Raw genomic sequence first — 20,786 nt, 5'->3', positions numbered from 1 at the left:
CATACAATCACTTCAGGTATCGCCTAGGCCAATGACAACAACTCTGAGCCAAACAAATGCTTCGGAAACTAACGAGACCACTGATATGTCGATCAACATTCCAGCCATACCCTCGACTGAAGTGCGGCGAGTGCGGTTGATTGTGCGATCAAAAGCAAGACAATGACGATCAAAGGCAACAAACATCTCCATCTCTATTTCCGCTTATGTCAATGAAATGCCGAGCCATGCTAACAAACTGCGAACATCTGGCACAATGCGGCATTCCACTCACGTCTGGGAGAGCTGTTATCACACAGATCCGTTTTCCGGTTGCTCTCCTGTCTGCTACGTGTGTATACCTATCGTTCAGGCTGGACTCGCTCTGGTATGCCCTAATAGGACGGTCATAACCCACAAAAATATATCCAGACCAGATCCGCTCTGTCAAACCTAGTCTGTGTACCAATTGCATGTGCAACCTAGCGCAGGGGCTGGTTTCAACAGGGGTCCCAACGGCACGTGCCAACCCCCTCCCCCTCCTTTCCTGGCTTTGTGAATGTTTACATACATCACTGTGCGTTTGAATGAGCGTTGGTGAGTAGAAACCATGCTAAACGTGTAAAATAGGGAGGTTAAAAGCATGCGATGCTGTGATAAGCCAGGGAAAACAACGCACCAATCGTGAGCTAAATTGGGTTTTCTGCGATAGCTTTTGAGTTGTGCCTTCCTACCCTCATTGCAGTCTTGCACACGCTTCTGCGCCCATGAGGTCGCCAGATTTTGTGTCATGATCTAACAGAGATGGACTTAGCTCCTATACTCGGAGCGGTTCATGCAGGAACGATTTAAATATTACAACTTCAGCGGTATGAAGACCATTAATACCCCCCCCCCCCCAACCACCTATGCTATGATCTTCTTTGCCAGGACCCCGTGCAGCACCCGATCCAGGCTCTCCTCCACCTCACCATCGGAGCGGCCATGCGTGGCACGCTGACGCAAGATTGGCGCTGGAGCCAACTGGCGCTGACGCAAGACCGGTGCCGACGCCAACTGGCGCTGCCACGCGCGGCGACGTCACCACCCGCTGCCGGCAGAACCTGACTCCACCGCTGCAGGGAGAGCCAGCGTCTACCACTGCTGGCAGAGCCAGCCTCCACCGTTGCCGGCAGAGCCAGCCTCTACCGCTGCCGGCAGAGCCAGCCTTCACGGCTGCCGGCAGAGCCAGCCTCCACCGCTGCCGGGAGGAGCCAGCCTCCACCGCTGCCGGCAGAGCCAGCCTCCACCGCTGCCGGCAGAGCCAGCCTCCACCGCTGCCGGAGGAGCTGGCGCCGTTCCACCGTCCCCTCCAAATTAACATCATATCGGAGGACGCGCCACGGCCACAGCGGAATAATCGTGCAGCGTGCCGTGCCGGTGGCGGAGCTGGCGTGAGGAGCGCCGGTGGCAGCGCGTGATGAGGTCAGACGAGCCTTGGAGAAGACCTTCCGACCTCTTCGCTAGCCGGGTGGTAACAATAGTTCAGAAAGCTGGAAAGGTCCCAGGCCTGAAGCAGTCGCCCGGCGGCTGGCTTAAAGCCCATGACAAGTGGGCGCGCCAGGACCTGTGGCAGCCGCCGCAGTCGCAGACGCACGGCGTTTAGTCACATGTCAGCAGAAATGGCCGCTCGTCTGGGTTCTCGCTAACCCCTGGCAGGAAACGAAGTCAGTCAGGCATTTCCAGGCACGTGGAAACCTCTGCTGCGTCAGTCTCGACCTCCGGCGCCGCTCTTCCGAGCTGGGGTTATCCGGGTCACTGTCCCGGTTGACCTCGCGCGCCGGCCGGCACCAGTGCCGGGTCAGTTGGATCGGACAGCTGATGGCTGACGTCAGGCTGGGTCGGGGATGGGCAATAGCTGGGTTGCTTGGCAAGAGGTGGGTTAAAGATGCGCTGGAGATAGCCTGGAGTTGGGCGGAGGCTGGGCTGGGCTGGGCTGGGCTGGACTGGAGTTGGGCTGTAGCTGGGTTGGAACAAGGTTGGTGCCGGGTTCCCACTGGCATGACATGGCTGGGCTGAACCTGGGCTAATGTTTGGATGGCGCTAGTCTGAACCCGGGCTGGTACCGGGAAGCCGGGCATGAAACTGGGCACTGGCTAGCATCTGGCAGCTGCTGCATTGTACAGGGCGGGTGCTGGCCGGTGCTGGGCTGGAGGTGAGCTGGCGCCTGCTGGATTCCCGGCCGAACGGAGCAGCTGGGTGCTGCCGGCGTTGAGCAGTTGATCGTGCGGAGCCGCGGGGTCGGGAGGAGTCGTAATCGCGGAGCCCAGACGGCCGACGCTTCCATCACCGCTCGCCGGCTCGCGCGTTCCCCCAGCCATGCTGGCGTTGACAGCTTGGTCGATATGACTAGGTGCACACCCAGTGACCGGCCTCCCAGGCCCGGCTGAGTGCCATCGCGCCAACATACAAGCCACGCCCCGGCTGCACGGCACCGCGTACGCTGATGAACCGGAAACGGGGGAAATCTGCTCGACATTTTGAAGCTCAGGTTACTAATGCGTAGGACGGGTAGGGAAGGCGAAAGCATCCGGCCAGGATACCTGCAAGGTGCTATCAAACAACAGCTCAGATCGTAGCGAGTTCCTTTCGTGCCGCCGTTTCACCTTTCCCAAAAGCAGCAGGAGTAAGGTGTTACACAGGACCAGATTTGTTTACATAATCTAAAACACTTTTTCGTTCTTGTCAGCATAAATACTTTGGTCTTGGGGAAGAAAACAACGGCATGCATTGAAAACAAAGCCCTCCTACTACACCTTCATTCGGTTTTCAGTGAACTTGAACTCCAGGCAAATATTATTTCAATGTAAGCCAACCACACAAAACGCCAACAGGTCATCTCATTGCGACAGAACATCAGTCCCCACTCCAGCAACCTCAATACGAGTACAGTCCATTTCTAAAAAGAAATTCTCGCACATAATGCCAGATGTACAAACGTCTAAATCTTTACCAGACTGAGCCCTCACTTTGCAAACATCGCATTTATGTCCAGTAAAACTTTGCGGATGGGTTCAGCCGTTGCTGGCTCACTAGAAAAGACCCCAACGAACATTAAAGGATCGTGAATTGCGAAGTAATCTGGGTGCGTTACATGCGTGGCGGAAGATCTTTCCCGTCGGTTCCAGGATCAACCCTGAGAAACAAAAACAAAAAATATCCAGTTCTTCACATGAAAAATTAGTTTCTCCGAGGTCTCAAAATATTGAAAAGTATCCAGAATTGTTATCCTGAGCTTGAGCGCAATTGTGTTTTGGAACCTCCATCGAGCATTTTTTCTCTTATTTTCCAATTGGCGGCAGGCTTTAAAGGGACTGAACGAAGCTCTCCGATTATCCTCGGGCGAAGGCGCCGGGTTGTTTTGACCGGACGCAAAGACATCCTCAAAACACGAAGATGATGAAGCGTGCGGAGTGGCTACAGAGTTATCTACTGCTGGCGCACAGCTCGGAGTCACAGCTCCAGCGGGCTGGTCAGCAACACCGGCGGCCGAATCGACTCCCTGGGCATTCACATCTATCCTACCACGCGGAGCACCGTGACCACGAGGTCGTGAGACGCCGCCAGTGCGCGACAGGGGGATGGTCCAAACTGTGTGCCCGCTGGATAGCGGACTGTGCGGACACGATCGGCGCCCAGCCAGCCAGAGCCGCCTGGCCGGGACGTGCAGACATGACAGTGAGATAGCCGCCCAATGTCGGTCCACCGAGCGTACAGAGCGACCCAACCTGTTGACAACTACCTGATCTGTCGATGCCCACCAAATTTGTCCCGTGCTGCCGTACAAACGACCTCATCCGTCCCTTCGGAACAGCAGGAAGTCACGCGTTTGTCGGTCAAGCCATTGTCAAGTGACAATGTGAGTGTCAGTTGTCACTCACCCCTACCATCGGTGGACAGTGATGCAGGACAATTAGAGGCAAAAGGAGGGGTTAAAGTGACGACACCTTTAGGCTTCTTCTCACGTCACGCCACGCGGCGTGCGGCAATGTTTGAGTACTAAAAGCGACTTCCCTTACCAAACCCCATCGTCCCCCTCCCCCCCCCCTGACCACCGAATCCGCCACCACTGTGAGCCGAGATCACAAGGCAGGGCTCCTGGACCCCGACTCTCTCGCTCCCTTCCTCCGGTGAGGAGCCAGTGGCTCTCCCGCCGGCCGCGCCCGCGCCTTTCAGCTCTCTGATTGGTTCAAATCACCGCTAATCCGCCCGAGCGGCGCGACACAAGAATGCCATTGTGTGGGAGGCATGCCGGCGGCGGCGGCGGCGGCGAGCCGGCAAAGGCGGAGGTGGCCGCTTTTTACAGCTGGGCAACGGTCGACCGGTGACGGGACGAAGGAGGGGAGGGCCGTCAACCAGCCCCGAAGGTTGTGCCCGGGAGAGTGGACGGGCCACAGAGGGCACCAGCAGAGACGGGGCCCGCGTCAGCAGTGACTGGTGTCAAGACTGAATTGAGCCTGACCGACCGAAACGCCCCGATAGTGAAGTCCCGAGACCACTGCGCACTGGATTCAGACTGGTGGCGGGCTGATCCACCGACAGCCGGCAGTGCGCAGCAGACTGGACTGAGTCAGACTGACACGCTGGGAGACTGGTTCGGTGACAGTCCGTGGCCACAGCAGACTAGACTGAGTCAGACTGACACGCTGGGAGGCTAGCTCGGCGACAGTTCGTGGCCGCAGCAGACTAGACTGAGTCAGACTGACACGCTGGGAGCCTGGCTCGGTGACAGTCCGTGGCCGCAGCAGGCTAGACTGAGTCAGACTGACACGCTGGGAGACTGGCTCGGTGACAGTCCGTGGCCGCAGCAGACTAGACTGAGTCAGACTGACACGCTGGGAGACTGGCTCGGTGACAGTCCGTGGCCGCAGCAGTCTTGAGTCGGTCGCTCTCCGGCGAACTGACCGGCCGCACGGCGCGGGGGCTCTCGGCCGATCGGCTCACGAGGCTCGCTCCCGGCCCAGCCGAGGCTCCCCCCCGGCCACACCAGCCCACAGCTGCCGTCTGGGGTCTCGGCACGTGGCAGAGACGGTACCGGCTCCTCAGCGGACATGGCCGGGTGCGATCGCGGTCTCCTGGAGATGGCGGAGCGTCTCCTGCGGCCAGTGTGCGGCCCACCCGCCCACAGGCATGACGCAAAGGCGGCCGCCATAACAAAGGCATGATAAGCACTTTGATCGTGAAGAAGGAGGCGCAATTGCGTCTGTGGAGAATAACGCAGATGGAGCCTCCTTAGTCGCATGCTCTGGACGAGGTAGAGCATTCGTCTGGCACATTGCATGCTTTATCTGTACCTCCGGCACATACCATGTGTGTGCGCCAAGAGCGCCCATGCACTATCTCTACCTTGCGTGCCTATAATTGCAATCTGCCCGCCATGGAAATATAATAAAATATTAGATATAATGTACACAGTACATTTGGGAACAACGAAGACGACAGAGCTAGATCAGGCAACGGGCAAAGATCCGTGTCTCCTTGGGGCTACCAGCGAGGTTGTGATGTTTGTTTGAAACCGCGGCGATCTTAAGCACACATAGGTAAGCCTCTAGATTACATCCAACTGCATGCGCAGACACCAAAGCCAGGAGCTGTGTCATGGATCCAGCCGGCACCAAACTCTCCTTTAACGAGACACATACCATTTGTGGCTGTTTTGTTAAATTAATTTTCATTTCAAACAAGGATTTGAAAAAAATGGCGAATCAGCGTGAAATAAATTGAAAAATTATTGAGTATATAGTTTATTTGAGACGATTCTCCAAGACCACATAAGTGTTAGCAGAGGCACAACTTCCAGAAACCGCTGAAGGATCTGGCGTTGGACAGTGATGCAGTGGTGTAGACGCAATTTTGCTTATACTTGCACACATTTTCGGTCGGCATTATTTCAAGATTTACAGTCAGTTCTGATCATATGGCACCTATCACCGATCGCCGAATTGTACAAACGAAAGGCTTGATCTGTGACAAGAGCACTTTTTAAGTGTCATTCCGTGTCCTTAAAGCCCCCACTCCATGTCCAATCCAGAGCCGTGGCGGCGTACCCAGCGAGGCTTTCCAAGGGTAAGCCATTCAAGTCGACTTTTGGCCCCAGTTACTTTATCCAGTGTGCAGTGTGCGTACTCCGTCCATTCCAAACGTTCGGTGCCGCCCATTGTCCCAGTATATATATACACCGCTGGAAGTGACAAGGATGTGACAGCTCACGACATACAGATATTGCGCTTCGTGCATTTGTAATGCGGAGGTCGAAGTTCGAATTCTCCATAATTTAGGACATGGCGAGGCAACGTGAATTTCTACTTTGTGGAACAAACTCACCACGGGACACTTAGCAGCAACAAGAAAGTAGGTGGGTGGCACTCAAGTCTCAAGAATGGTAGCAACAATTCTGAAGTCGATGAAATAATAATGTCGCTTTTCGGAATGAATTGCTAACGTCCCTGAACTAACAGTACGTCTGCGTCAAAAACATCCCTAGAGACCCAGCCACTGCCAAAGCTCACGCAGTAACACAAACAACGAAACGTCCGAAGTGAGGGAGTGACCTCGGCCAGAGGTCATGTCATTCAGCGACGCTGATATTACAAAAAGCTGCCAGCTCATCGAAGTCAAATTTTGACCGCAGGAGAGCGCATGTGCAGCAGTGTCTTGAGGTGGGGAAATGGACTATTTCGGGCTCGACGTATTACGACATTTAACTAATCCGTGAGCGGCATGGATGGAATCAATAAACACGATGCCGGACTGACTTGGCAACAGTCGAGGATCCGCGTGCTCACGCTTGGCAATCGCCCACCGGCATCGGCATGCTTCATCCGATTATTTGAAAAGCAGAACTTGGCTTCCCGAATGAGACTCAGTGCGATCGCGTCAGATCACACCGGAAAAACACAACTCACGACCTGCTAAGCCGCAAGCAAAGCAAAAATTGCAACAACTCGCAAGTAGCGAGACAGGAGGAATTTCTCCATCGCTGGCGCCACGCTCACCTCGCCACTGTCAGTGTCGCACTCCTCGCGCGTCACCATGTCGGCGGCCGCTGGTGCCGACTCAACGGCCCCTCAGCCCACCATCAGTCGCCGATCGGGCGAGGTCCGGCGCGTACCGCTCTCCACTCACCGCCTTCCACCATGCGCCCGCCGACCCTACTGTGCGGAGCATGGCACAGGGGCCGGCGGCCGGACGGCCGGCGGTTTAAACGGGTCACTTCGGCTCCAACGTCCCGCGCAGCGGACGGCCCCCGCTCGCCAGCCGCAGTTCAGTCGCGCAGACGCCGGAGCGAAAGTGTGTCGATCGCGCCGCCGTGAAACCGTCGTATTGCACGATTGCACAGGTTTCTGCGTCACTGCGCGGGGCGGCTGGACGTGCCGTGCACGAGGTGCCGCCGGTAAAGTGCGGGTCAGCCTCGAGGCGCGATGTGCGAAGCACTCCTGTCCGTGCCCAAACGTTGTTGAGAGGAAGCCCAAGCAAAGAGGCTGCAAACACTTTCACCTGTGACCCCACGCTCAGGGTCACATGGATCGTAATGCAAAACATAATCCATAAAAACTCTTAAGGTTAATGCGATATTGACGCGGCGGTGTCAAAATAAAACTTCCAGGCATGTTGACCGCAAACAGTTAAATCGAAATGTAAGCAAGTAAAATACAGATGGGATGATGCTAAGTAGCGAAGCCAGCATTCCGCCCGAGGGTAACATGCCCTCCAAGTTTCCCCAATACTTTAAGCTAGATGTAACGCATGCTGGTATATGTCCTGTTGTATATTGCGTTAGCGATGACAGCTATGCATTTATGACTCCAGAAATATAAAGCCCAGAATTTATCCCAAACATGTTAAGGAGTGGCGGAGACGGTTAAATTACTCACTAAACCGTAAGTGGGGTAAAAATTTCTGACGTCACCAGCGGCAAGGAAGTGTCTCGTAAATGGTTGTAACAGGAGCTCCCGGTCCCGCGCCGTGCGCCAAGGTTTCCCGCGCCGCCATGGCCGCCTGACGCAACTCCGCCCAGCCCACTTTTGCGTTGGGGGGAGGGGGGCGAAGGGCTTGGCACCACCACTGACGGAGCCACCACGGCCCTCGTCCGCAGCCCTGCCGTTCCTGCACATGCCACCACTGACGGAGACACCACAGCACCCCGTCCGCCAGCCCTGCCGTTCCTGTACGTGCCACCACTGACGGGGGCCACTACAGCACCTCGTCCGCCAGCCCTGCCATCCCTGCACGTGCCACCACTGACGGGGGGCTACCACAGCACCTCGTCCGCCAGCCCTTACACTGCGGCCGACGTTCGGCCTCCATCTCTCGGCGCCGCCAGAGGCCGTGCGTGCAGCTGGAGCTGCTGTCAGAGGCCGTGCGTGCAGCTGGAGCTGCTATCAGAGGTCGTGCGTGCAGCTGGAGCTGGCAGCAGCAGCAGTGGTGCTGGCGACAGCGCTATCTAGGTGTTGGCCACTGGGACCTCATGACACACTCAGCCAGGCGCACAGCCAGAGCTTTGGCAAGGGGAGAGGGTTAAGATTGATGAACGGCCCCCTGATAGGAAAAGGCCCCCAAAATCGCCCTATATGACCGATTTGCTACTGGTGGCACGGTTTTCATTGATAATTTTCATTTTTACCTTCTATGACTGGAAAAGGAGCCACAAACCACCGCGAGGTCAATTCTGCCTGAAGTTTGCAGTCAGTACACTGAAAAAGCACATGCTAAACGAATGCATGACATAAATCGCCGGCAGTCTTCATTTTACAATGGCCCAGTGGTCTCTTTTTAAACCGACAGAATCCAGAAACTTTGTAAGAATTTTGTCCGGACTGAAACGATCCACCCAGTCTAGGGTATGACCTGTACGCACTAATTTTGAAACAAATTCAGAAATAATATTTTACGACGGTCGTTATTGCGCGCAAGGCGGCCCTCGCCTAGCGTTACTTGCAGTGGCCAGTGGGCCATTTTATCCCGTCTCGGTGTGTCTTCCAGCTGTTATTATGGCACGGGGTGTTATTATAATTATTATATATGGTGGCACGGGGTGGGATCTCCCGACCGACCTGGAGGCCCTTAGAGGAAAATGGCATGTCACATTGGTCCACTCCCTGACGTAGGAGACCTTCTGACCAGTGCAGTTGACCCTGGATCAATACAGGAGCCCCGATTGACGCGAAAACATCCCTGATCGCCGCAGGTGGTCAAATAATTGGCACATCGACTTCAGTTCGGCTTGACGGGCCCATGCTGGAATTGGGTTGGAGGGTCCATCGTTCGTTTCAAGGGCCTTCACTGGCACAGAGCCCTTCCATTGCCTCATTGTAAGCACTAATCACAAGTTCTCATGTGTCTTTTCATTGGCAGAGGGCCCATACCGACGCAAGGGGCCCTTTGCCTTTCGGGGTCCCGCCGCGTCCCTGTTCAGCAGGCCTTCCCCTGACCGACTCGAGGTCCCTTCTTGGCACAGATACCTTGTTAGGCACTGTGGGCCCCTGAATGATGCAAGAGCCCCGACCGGTGTAAATCGCGGGCCCGGCATTGTTCGAGCTTAGGAAGTGGGTCCCCAGAGCTCAAACTGACATTTGAGACTACGGCACTATGGGCGGGGGTCCTAATGTGACCTACAGCCAGCACTACGGATCCTTCAGCCTTCCAATCGGGTCTTTGATCTTTGGTCTCGAGAGAGCCTTTGGCCCATCTTCGGACCCCCTCAAACACCGCCCCAGCTCGGGCCACTTGCCTCCACAGGACTCCTGTCGGGCATTATGACCCCTAACCGACACAGGAGCACCTCACTGTGTCAGGGACCCCGAGCATTGCAAATCGCAGGCCCCGGTCTCGTTCCTGCTTGGGATATATGTATCAAGGGCACGGACCGACATGGAAGCAGACTGTTCGGTGTTCGTGGTCTTTGACCAACTTAGACACTCGCATTGTCCCAGGGTTCCTCAAAAAGTGCAAGAAGGCCTCTGACTGACTCCGCAGGCCGGGGCAGTTGAAGAAGGCTCCGACCAGCCCTTCGTGCCCTTAGACCCTCCATGCGGGCCTTTGATCGTCGGACCCGGTGGACCCTGTAAGCTCTTCGGACCTCACCGAGCACTGCCTCTGGCCGACTCGTGGCCCTTGCCAACACAGAGCAAGATGCTACGGGGCGCTGGCAGACGCTGCGGTCCCGACCATTGTCAACCGCTGCCTCCGGCTTTGTTCCCGCCTGGGGAGCGGGCTCTCACGCCGACGCCGTCACGGAGCTGACCGTGCGTCGCTGGTGGTGTCTGACCAAGACATACGCCATTAGCGACTCAGGGGCACCTGATCAGCGTGCAGGGCCCTTTGGCTGGCATTGGAGCGCCCGGCCTCCCGGCCGGGGCCCCTGAATGTGACCTCCGACCGGCTTTTAGGGCCCTTCATCGTAGGTTGCAGAGGGCCGGAAGGACCCTTCAGAACCTCAGGGGGGGGGAGGGCACGTGCACCCTGTGCCCCCCCCCCCCCCGGCCTGCGTCACTGCTCTCAGCTGTTGGGTCTACGTGACGTAGCTTGCCTCCCGGCCTGGCAGGGATGGCAGAGACCACCGGGAGCCGACACCCGCACCCCGTACCTATGCTTTCCCAGACGCAGAGCTCATTTTTTTTTATTGTTTTTGTGTTTGTTTGGGGGGTAAACTTTTTCGGCCATTGTTGACCATTGAAGAGCTATGAGATTAACGAAAAAAACAAAAAGGCTGAGCGTTCGTGCTTGCGCACTGGGTTTCATTCGACATAAAGAATAACTCCGCACGGAACACCCAAACTAGGCTTGTAGGCGTTCTCAGGAGAGGGGCTTCCAACCAGCGCGGCCTAACGGCTGACCAATGACTGAGGAGGTTAAGGCGAATAAGATAGCGAAGAAAAAGGGCTGAAAAAAGCGTCCAATGTCATTCTTGATTCGGCCGCAATTACTGCACTCGCAATGTACGCTAATTTGAGAGGTTTGACTATGAGAATGGAAGGTAAGGATCTTTGTTAACCAAAGAATATCGAATATGAGCATCCTTCGAGTCTGATTTCGCACGGCTGTCTGAAAAACCAGGACCACTAATCAGCGCTTAACAGCACAGCATAGACCAAAGGAAGCCGTGACCAAGTAAACACGGCCTGTAAAGGGCTATAAGGGCAGGGAATGGGGAAACCTACTGTGGAGAGGTTCCTGTCAATAAAAACAGCCGCAACTGTCATGCCATGGCACCGAAATCGCGTACCGGAGCCCTTCCGATCACATATTTAGCGCGAAACAATGGCCTCTAGTGTGTTTTCCCGCCAAATACTCGCAATACATAAAAACTTGACTTTTCTATTCAGTTTATCATTCCAGCTATGAAATGCAGGCCGATTTCTGCCTTACTACTGCACTTCGTGGATGTGACAAAACACCAACAAAGTCGCTGATCGAGAAGAGATGCACACCGTCAAGTCTCTCACTGCTGCCATTGGGACCTCCGGCACACTCCGCTGCTAAGTATATGTGACGCGGCTCGCACCTCGCCCCGGGAGGAAGGACGGGGACGGCGGAGAGCCGAACGCTGAACCTCTGGTTTGTTAGGCGTACGGTGCGTCATTCCGTGGCGCGCGTGCAGTGCACTACAAGCAGTGCAGTCAAAGGGAAACGACAACGGGTCCCACTGTCTGTTTCGGCCAAGGTGGCAGGGTGGCGTCCCTTTTGAGGCTGCCTTAACACCTCGCACGATTTCGTCACGGAAATGGGTCCAATGGCCAACCACTTCTACAGACTTAAGCGGGCGAGCACACTGCTGCATACTGTGGCAGGTAATTGGTAAAGTCCATCGTTTGGTGACCAAGGGCTTCACAGGCACTTTTGTTTTCAGTTCATGTGTCTTCATTTCATCCTGTTTCTTTGCATCTTCTCCTTCGTTTCAGCTTTTAAATTTAAGATGACACCCCGTGAGAACCCCCGCCATGCTGAGCGACCTTTATTATACAGCGCGTCTCATTTTCACAGGAACGCATTTTCAGCACAATAATTTTCATTGTCTATTTAATTATGTAACATCGCGAACATTTATACACTCAGGTGGTAATAGCATCCAGCAAAAACCTTCCACAATGAAAACGTAATATATATATATATATATATATATATATATATATATATATATATATATATAGATAGATGTGTGTGTGTGTGTGTGTGTGTGTGTGTGTGTGTGTGTGTGTGTGTGTGTGTGTGTGTGTGTGCGTGTATACATAGGTATGTATGAATAAGTCATAAGGCAACGAGCCGGAATTGAATGAGATCTTTGATTTTGCAAGTAGCGTGAGTCATGAGCCAAATTACTCATTGCAAGGGATGAGCCTGAACTGAGCTGAATAAAAAAGAATGGAACGGACTAAATCAGACCCAAAGATCTATGAGTCAGTCCTGAGTCGACTTAAAAATGGAATCAAACACATGTCTCTTGGCCAAAAATCGTTGGCAAATGACACGTGAATGACACACCTTATACAGCATTCATTTCATCAGAATGAAAGAATGGCTGATGTATTCAAACTGCAGTTTATATTCCACCGATCAGCCTCCGTTTCGCCAAAACAGAACGGCTTTTGCACAGCAATTCTCACCTGCATCCAAAAACCCAGCGTCCAGTCGGTAACACTAGATGCCAACCGCGTCGGCATGCTCCTCACCATCACGGACCCTGTGGTCGTTATCCATTTACGCGCTAGTGTTCGCGGGTAATGGCAAATGCTTCCCAGCGAAACCATACATGCGCTATTAATCGATATCAACATGTCAGCAGCCACCGCCGCCACTCTCGTCTACGGATACCGATCACAGTGACACATACCGTGTAAATTCGGTAGGTCTGCGCTTTGTTATCGTCCATACCCATCGCCTGCGTAAGTGGAGCTCCGCACGCGAGCAGGCGCGCGGCACGCACGAACGCGGCGCATCTGCAGCCCGAACTAGGCTCTTAGTCTGGATATAGCCACTTAAAAAACGGCCCCGACAGTTGGATTGGATGGGTTTCTGGGATAAGAGCACAAGCGTGGGATGGATTGTTACGGAATCCCTAACCCAACGCCCGATCGTGAAATGCTTGGTCAACGGCACACCTTGGCGGCGAAAGTTGGGGTGCTACAAGGCTCCGCGCATTCCGCCCCGCCCCGCTTCTAAGCTCATCTGATCTTGACCGGCCGCTGCCGCCGGGCGCCAGTCATCCCAGCCAGCGGCAAACAGCAAGCAACGAAGCTACTCGAACCCATCCACCCCAACGCGACAGGTTTGGAGTTAGGCGCTTTAACCAATCGAGCTACGGGGATGGACATTGAGCAAGGGAAACGACACTTGCCAGACAAGTTAAACAACCCGAGTGAGCTTCACAGTTTTCACTAGTAGCTCCCCCCTAATTTGTTCTTTATTCATCTTACACTTTTTACATGGGGCCCATTTGAGGCGGGCAAGGGCCCCGTAGCTGTTCACGGGCCATACACAATGCCGGAAATGCAAAACGCTGATTTCCCATCGCCGCGTCTCAAGCTATTATAAAATACCAATAAATACAAATGCATGTGGATGGTGCACTCTCAGCCCTACACGTTTCAGGATACACCCGAGGGACGCAGTGACTGGCGCGCGGCAGGATTACCCTGCGAAGGTGGACTGAGCCGTCCGGTCCAGGGCACGTTTTTGGTGATACTGAACCAGGGGTCAGAGTGTTCGGCAGGCTCATGCGCCAGTCTCTCTCTCTCTCTCTCTCTCTCTCTCTCTCTCTCTCTCTCTCTCTCTCTCTCTCTCTCTCTCTCTCTCTCTCTCTCTCTCTCTCTCTCTCTCTCTCTCTCTCTCTCTCTCTCTCTCTCTCTCTCTCTCTCTCTCTCTCTCTCTCTCTCTCTCTCTCTCTCTCTCTCTCTCTCTCTCTCTCTCTCTCTCTCTCTCTCTCTCTCTCTCTCTCTCTCTCTCTCTCTCTCTCTCTCTCTCTCTCTCTCTCTCTCTCTCTCTCTCTCTCTCTCTCTCTCTCTCTCTCTCTCTTCTCTCTCTCTCTCTCTCTCTCTCTCTCTCTCTCTCTCTCTCTCTCTCTCTCTCTCTCTCTCTCTCTCTCTCTCTCTCTCTCTCTCTCTCTCTCTCTCTCTCTCTCTCTCTCTCTCTCTCTCTCTCTCTCTCTCTCTCTCTCTCTCTCTCTCTCTCTGCATTCAGCAGTCTGATTTTGATCCGGGTCATATTTTGTCAAGCACAACTACACCCGGGTGTGGGTTATCAAAACGTTGAATTAATGACCGAAAGGAAAACCATTTATACACAAACTTGCATGTACCTCTATCATCTAACTAATGAACGCATTAAGCAATTACTTTAACTATTTATTTCATGGCATTCGAATCAGTCACAGCAAGGATGGCCACTTATGCACGCACACACGCACGCATATATGGATACATGCGTAGAGCAAAAAGGACACTCCAGGTCCTGCGCTGCAAACGTATGTGCATGCAGTTCGAAAACTTATATGATTGCCCATCAATATGTATCAGCGCCGCGTTTAGTGGAAAATCAGGCAAGTGAAGAAATAATATATTTGTATTAGGAATGCATGAATACATACGTCGATGTCACACACATGGCAAGTGCAAGCACAACTACGTAAGTCGGTTTCATGCGTTGTCGAAAGTGATCAGACAAAGCGCGCTGACAAGAACTAGTCCATTACCGAATACAAACCGGTGAGTAACAATCGACTCGACCTACAGTCAAGCTACTGGCACCAATGCATTGCGCATTGCGATTTCAAGCTCGAGTCGGCTATACTTCAGTACATTCCAGACACCGGGCCTGGAAGCTGACTGACATGGGAAATAGACAGCACATCAACATGGAGCTGTGACGGTTGTTTTACTCACTACATGACAGGAAGTGGCAAAATCCCCGACCACAGAGGTCAGTGTGCGTCACATGACCGAGTTCTGACAGTCATCAGTGAGCGTCACGTGACGGAGTTCTGCCAGTCAGCTGCAGCTTCCGCGTGAAACGGTATCTCTGTCACGTGCCACACGCTCTGTCACGTGCCAGCACGCGTCAGGATTACACCCGCTCCGGCTGCAGCGGATGTAACCCTAGAAGAAGTGCCGAATGCAAGAAAAAGGCTGAAGGCTGGAAACAGCAAACGGACGCCACTGCCATGGTGGGTGCACAGTGGGTGCACCCTTGTTCTGACGGAACAACGGTGGTTAAGGAAACGATGCATGTGACACGCACTTTTAATGGATCTGGGAGTCATCGGTTGAATAAATACTCCTAAAGGTTTATGATGTTTGTATCGTAGTCATCAGCGAACCTTGCTCATTTTCTGCATTTTTCCAGCGTTGCATTGTTGGAGCAAAGTCCAGCTGCAAAAGATCTCAAGCATAGCCAACACTAGCAGCCAGCATCATATGTCAATGGTGCAGTTTCGCATATCTCGATAACACGCCCATCGTTAGCCGAAGTCGTGACCAAGCTGACTGACTTAGTTAGAGTGAGTCGCGCCAGCTTCGTTCGCCGTCAGTTGTGGTGAGTCACGCGGACTTACTCTGATCCAAAAATAAAGATTTTTCCAAATATTTACCTTGGCGTCCCACCAAGCGAGCGCCCGCTGGGCTAATTCTACTATCACGGGCCACCTGGGCCGTTTTCAAGCAGTTATTCAGAGCATGAATTACACAGGCACCTGAGATTAGCAGGATCGAATCGCATTCTTGCCGACGACAGTCCAGTGCAGTGAGATGAGCACAGTCCCGTGCAGTGGGGTGAGGACAGTCCCGTGCAGTGGGGTGAGAACAGTCCCGTGCAGTGGGGTGAGGACAGTTCAGCACAGTGGGGTGAGAACAGTCCCGTGCAGTGGGGTGAGAACAGTCCCGTGCAGTGGGGTGAGAACAGTCCCGTGCAGTGGGGTGAGAACAGTCCCGTGCTGTGGAGTGAAGCACTCGCACGCACACGAACGTGTGCAGAGTAGGTACAGTGGGTCCAACTGTAGTTGTTCAAACAAACATCGTAATTAATGCCATGCTTCACAAGGTCGTGTAGCCTCGGGCGACAAATAGTTTCGGCACCAAGTGTGTACATAGTTATCCACGCGTGCCACAGGGTCTCTGCGCTAGTTATGACTAGTGCAGAGGCCGTGGTACCGGACCCATGCATTGCAAATACATGTATTACTAACTTCCGGCACTTGGAAAAGTGACAGGGATACATCCGGAAGCTCAACAATTATTAGTGATGGTGCTGATGCCAGTCATCCATCACAAAACTTAAAGTTATCACGACTAGAGACACCTATCCAACACACCCAACTACCGTCCGATGTAAGCGCCTTGCAAGGAGTTGATATGGAAAGCCATCAGCCTTACCGGCGCCACCGCAATAACAGTCAGGGCATCGCACGCAGGCTGCATTTGTACCTTACGTCGCTTGACCGATAACAGAACGGTGCAAGACACGGAAGACACGGGCTACCATTCCGATAGACGGGAAGCGTTTCTTAATATACAGGTGGCCGGCGCACGACAAACCAACCGTTTCACCATATAAGCCACTGGGAGCGATTTAAATGAGAGCCTGTTTGCCATTTACTCATGGCACAGAGATGGCAGCTGGGAAACCCCATTACTGAGCGCGATGACTGCCTATTTTGCATGTACATTAGGCTATCTGATTGGTGGCATGCCAATGCAAGAAATTCTAGAATTGAACTGTTGCCCAGATTACCGGGAAGCCTTTAAAACGGGCAGCTTGCCGTGAGCTGTGAGCGCCTAGCGAGAAGCCTAATATGCTCATAGCATCGCCCAGGAGGAAAGTCTCAAAGCATTTGCTCATCTATACGAGCGCAGGCGACCTGGCTCTGTACAGATCCAGCACCCAGATGGAATCGATATGGACACTGATAAAACCCGAGAGTTATGGGCAGTTTATTCTGGGCGCCATTTACTAACCACATAGATGTGTGACGGCAGATCCAAGTTCAAACTTCTCCCACTTGGAGACCCAATTCCAACGCCTCCTGATAGATTACACTTTGCTACGGGTGCTTAACTGCGCTGGCTTCAAAGTGCAGCTTTCCACGACCTGGTGCTGACTCCGCCAAAGATGCCTGTTTGATTCTCAGTCAGATCCCCACCTGTGTGGGAGCTGAGCTCGTCTACCAACGCCGCCGAGTCGACTCTGGCTGTGGTGACTCTTCAACAGATTGGGTTTACAGGTGCGTGGAATGCTACGGCATGCTGTGCTGATTCATTTGGCGTCTCTGGTCTCTCTTCCCGCCAGTTCTTTTTTAGCCCTGGCACGTAACCTATGTTAGGCAAACATGCCATAGTCGTACTCCATTAGGACAGTGTTTTAGCCCGAAGCGTTGCAGTGGGAGATGAAGCGCTATCGTGGCAATGTTGCCACTGTTCTGGATTATCTAGGGTATCTAGGGTTAAGGCTGCCTTTCAGGGGTGTGGATATTTGCTGTTTGTTCCAAATTTGTATCTGTTGATGGGGTGCGGGGGGAAGGCAGACAATGCCTTTCACCGTCGCGCTTTCTTCAAACATTGCGGAACCAGATTTTGTGACCTGACTACACGCCGCTTCGTGCAAGCCTGTATATTACTCTACACCGGCCTTGACATTAGAAGCCGACTTTTGTACTGGGACTTTACATCTCACTAACTGCCCGGGCCATTTAGGGGCGGATGCTTTCACTAGGTGTGATGTGGGATGCAGTAGTGGTGTGGCAGGCATCGGGACCCGAAATTAACGCGTCCAGAGCCGAGCGCCATGGTTTATTAGCGCCCTAACCACCATACGACCAACGCCCTAAGTAGCCGATCAGTCGCGCGCAAGTTCCCGCAACATTCACCAGAACACTCTACACCAGAACGCCCTCCGCCAGAGCGCTCTCCACCAGAACACCCTCCGCCAGAGCGCCCTCCACCAGAACACCCTCCACCAGAGTACTCTCCTACCAGAACACCCCCCGCTAGTACACTCTCCACCAGAACATTCTCCACTGAGACAAATTATGTTTTGGCCGCAATGACGCTTCCCAGACAACGAATAGATGCAGTTGTCATGATAAGTCGTAAAAATTCTCGAATCTTGACTTATACATCCAGGGCAGACCAAGGCGTGTAGGAGAACAGATCGCTCGTTGGTAGCCGGCAGAACCAAATATTTCACTTCACGGCACGCCGCTGCGAAGTCACGGCACGGTTTTCGACCACACAGGCGTCTGCAGAGCGCAATGATTTCAACGAACCAGCACGCCCCACCGTTCGATGGGATTCGGGCGAGGGCATTGACATAGACCCATTAGCGCGTGTGGGCTCCGAGAGCCATGTGGAGAACCATGGCGTCTAGCGTGGGGAGTGGAAGTCCAGACGGAGCATGGCGCCGCAGTTGACCACGGGTCAGGGCAGCACCCTGGTCGTTGGTGCGGGGTTATCATATTTTAAGGAGCTCTTTCACGGCGCGTCCCACGTCTTCCATCACGTAGTGTGCAGACCACTAGCGTCGTCTGCTGCGGGAAGGTAGCGCTGATGATGAAGGTGATGTGTTGACGTGGGTAAGCAGATGACCGCCGACTTGAGGATGCAGGGTACAACACCTGGTCGTCTCCGCCGCTCACCGCGCTTAGAGCTATTCAAACTGCTATCATTCGGGTTACTCACATTCACTGAATTGAGCATGATAAATAGCATCCATGAGCATTTTGTGAGGGTGTTGTTAGCGTGCCAATGATTCGACTGAATTTTGAGTCATCAGAAACAGATGCGGCCATCTGGTTGTTCGTCATTATCCCAATGCGCGGTTTCCAACCAATGCGAGTTCCCGACTGTGGTGTGCTTCAGTTGCGTCCCGAACACTTTGCCTATCATTCACAGTAATACAACGCGGACTGTAATATTCACAATTCTATCGGTGAACGTGGTAGTCTACGTTTATGTCGATGCATAAGTTATAAATGCATTCGTGCTCTGAATGCCTTTAAGAGGGATATTTTTGGCTTGAGGATTGAGGTGCAGTTTGGTTCTCCAGTTTAGCCTCCACGTATAAGCGCTTAATCATTCGATAATTCCTGGAGCTACAGATTTGTTTACCGAAACTGGAAGCCGATGTTTGGTCTAACTTTGTTTTAATCGCCAGTTTGAGACTACTGCGTTAGTGGGCAGGACGCCGCAACTAATGAGCTTCCAAAAGTTTGCAGACACAAAGACCCTCTCTAACTCGCTGTCGCTCATAGTTTGCCAACGATATGGTACTTCATTCGGCAGCAAAATAGCATCAGCCTATAGATACAGCTGCCTGCAACACACGTCTGCGCCACACCACCGCGAGCTGAAGGGGAGCTCTGCACACCGCCCAGCGACGCGTCAGGACCCGTTGACGGCAGGGAGACGGATTCCACCAGACACCCACACGTCCCCAGCGAGCGAGCGCGGGCGAGCGCGGCCGGCGCCACCTGCGGACGGCGAGAGCTCTCACGTGCGGGTCAGGTCGCTCCTGTGGCGGGTCGGCTGCGTCTCGCCGCCGCTTGCGGTCGCGAGGCGAGTCTAGCACGAACGCCAGCAGCCGACAGGCGGCCGACACCAGCGAGCAGCACCAGCCGTCCATGCCGGAGTCGCCACTGGAGCCGGAGCCGGAGCCGGAGCCGGCCGGCGAGTGAGCCGGGCCCGCCGTGGCTCGGACGTGCGGGACTGTCTGCGGCTCGGCGGCCGGGCTCCCGTCGAGGTGGCGCTCCACGCTCTGCCTGGCCGGCTAAAGACGCAACAGGCCCAGATTGGCCGCGGGACAAGGTCGGAGCTCCATCCTCTTTGCGAAAGCTCCGCCCAGCGCGACTTCCGCCGCACCTGTTGATTGTCCCGCGGGTGCTCGCGCAAGGCGCCGTGATTTCCCACCTCGCCGGCAAATGTTCGACGCTGGAATTTACACGACGAGAAGGCGCTCAGCCTTCAAGCCGATTCGAGGTGGCGTCTCGCCTGACGCAGTCGTCGCCGCCGCCCGCCTCTCACCGGCTGTGCCGCGGAAGACACTGCACACGCTGGCCGAGGCGGAGGCGGCACCGCCAGAGAGGTCGCGCCGGGCGACGTCTGACCGCGGCCGGCCGGCTCCCGTCTCCACTAACCCGCGCCACCGACTGGCGGCGTGCGCTCCCCGCCCGCCAGACCAAGCTGCTCTGAGGCCAGGCCGGGCCGACGCCGGCGCCCCCCCCCCCCCCCCCCACCCTCAGTCCTGAGCAGCTGGCGACGCCTCGACCGGCGCGCCCCCGGCGCAGATGGCAGTCAAGGTGAGCGGGGACGGAGGCGAGGACGGGCCGCGTCTTCGACTGTCGGCGTATGCGCAGGACGCGCGAAGCTCAGGACTTGGCGCGATCACCGTCACGCTGACAGTGACTTCCATCGACAGGAACTGTCATGGGCTGATACAGGGCGGAGAGCAGAGGACGGAACGGGAGGCCGAGGAGCGGGGTGACAGGCTGTTTGTGGGGTGGGTCCTCGTGTGACGTTCCCTGCGCGGCAAATGTGCACCTGATGTTAACGAAGATAGCACCTCATCCCCTGTTTCATTGAGCAGTGCCGGACAACTTAACGCTGCTGAACAAAGGCGTCCGAATTGCTTAAGAGGACCTTACCGACGATTCAGGGCTGGCCAGCACCATATCACTGAGGCAAGAAGGCACCGAACGGGGCTCACGTCGAGAGACGGCAAACCCGCTATCTAAACACGATCACCGGCTTAAAAGTTCATCAAGGCAGTTCAGTATAAAGCCGTCGTCC

The 20,786-nt window shown here is 54.4% G+C and overlaps 1 protein-coding gene across 1 annotated transcript in view; it reads right to left on the bottom strand.

Moving 5' to 3' along the window:
- Positions 1–20,149, bottom strand: part of LOC119105420 (cGMP-specific 3',5'-cyclic phosphodiesterase) — an 87,713-nt gene extending 67,564 nt beyond the window's left edge. The window contains exon 1 of the mRNA XM_037228885.1: positions 19,495–20,149. Coding sequence (XP_037084780.1) covers positions 19,495–19,623 — 129 coding nt within the window. The 5' untranslated portion in view covers positions 19,624–20,149. The remainder of the gene's footprint in view (positions 1–19,494) is intronic.
- Between the last annotated feature and the right edge of the window lie 637 nt (positions 20,150–20,786).

Source organism: Pollicipes pollicipes, unplaced genomic scaffold (assembly GCF_011947565.3).
Source record: "Pollicipes pollicipes isolate AB1234 unplaced genomic scaffold, Ppol_2.1 Scaffold_6138;HRSCAF=7277_pilon_pilon_pilon, whole genome shotgun sequence".
NCBI lineage: Eukaryota > Metazoa > Arthropoda > Thecostraca > Pollicipedomorpha > Pollicipedidae > Pollicipes > Pollicipes pollicipes.
Note: the sequence above shows the minus strand (reverse complement) of the source record. Positions and strands in the feature narration are given on the sequence as shown.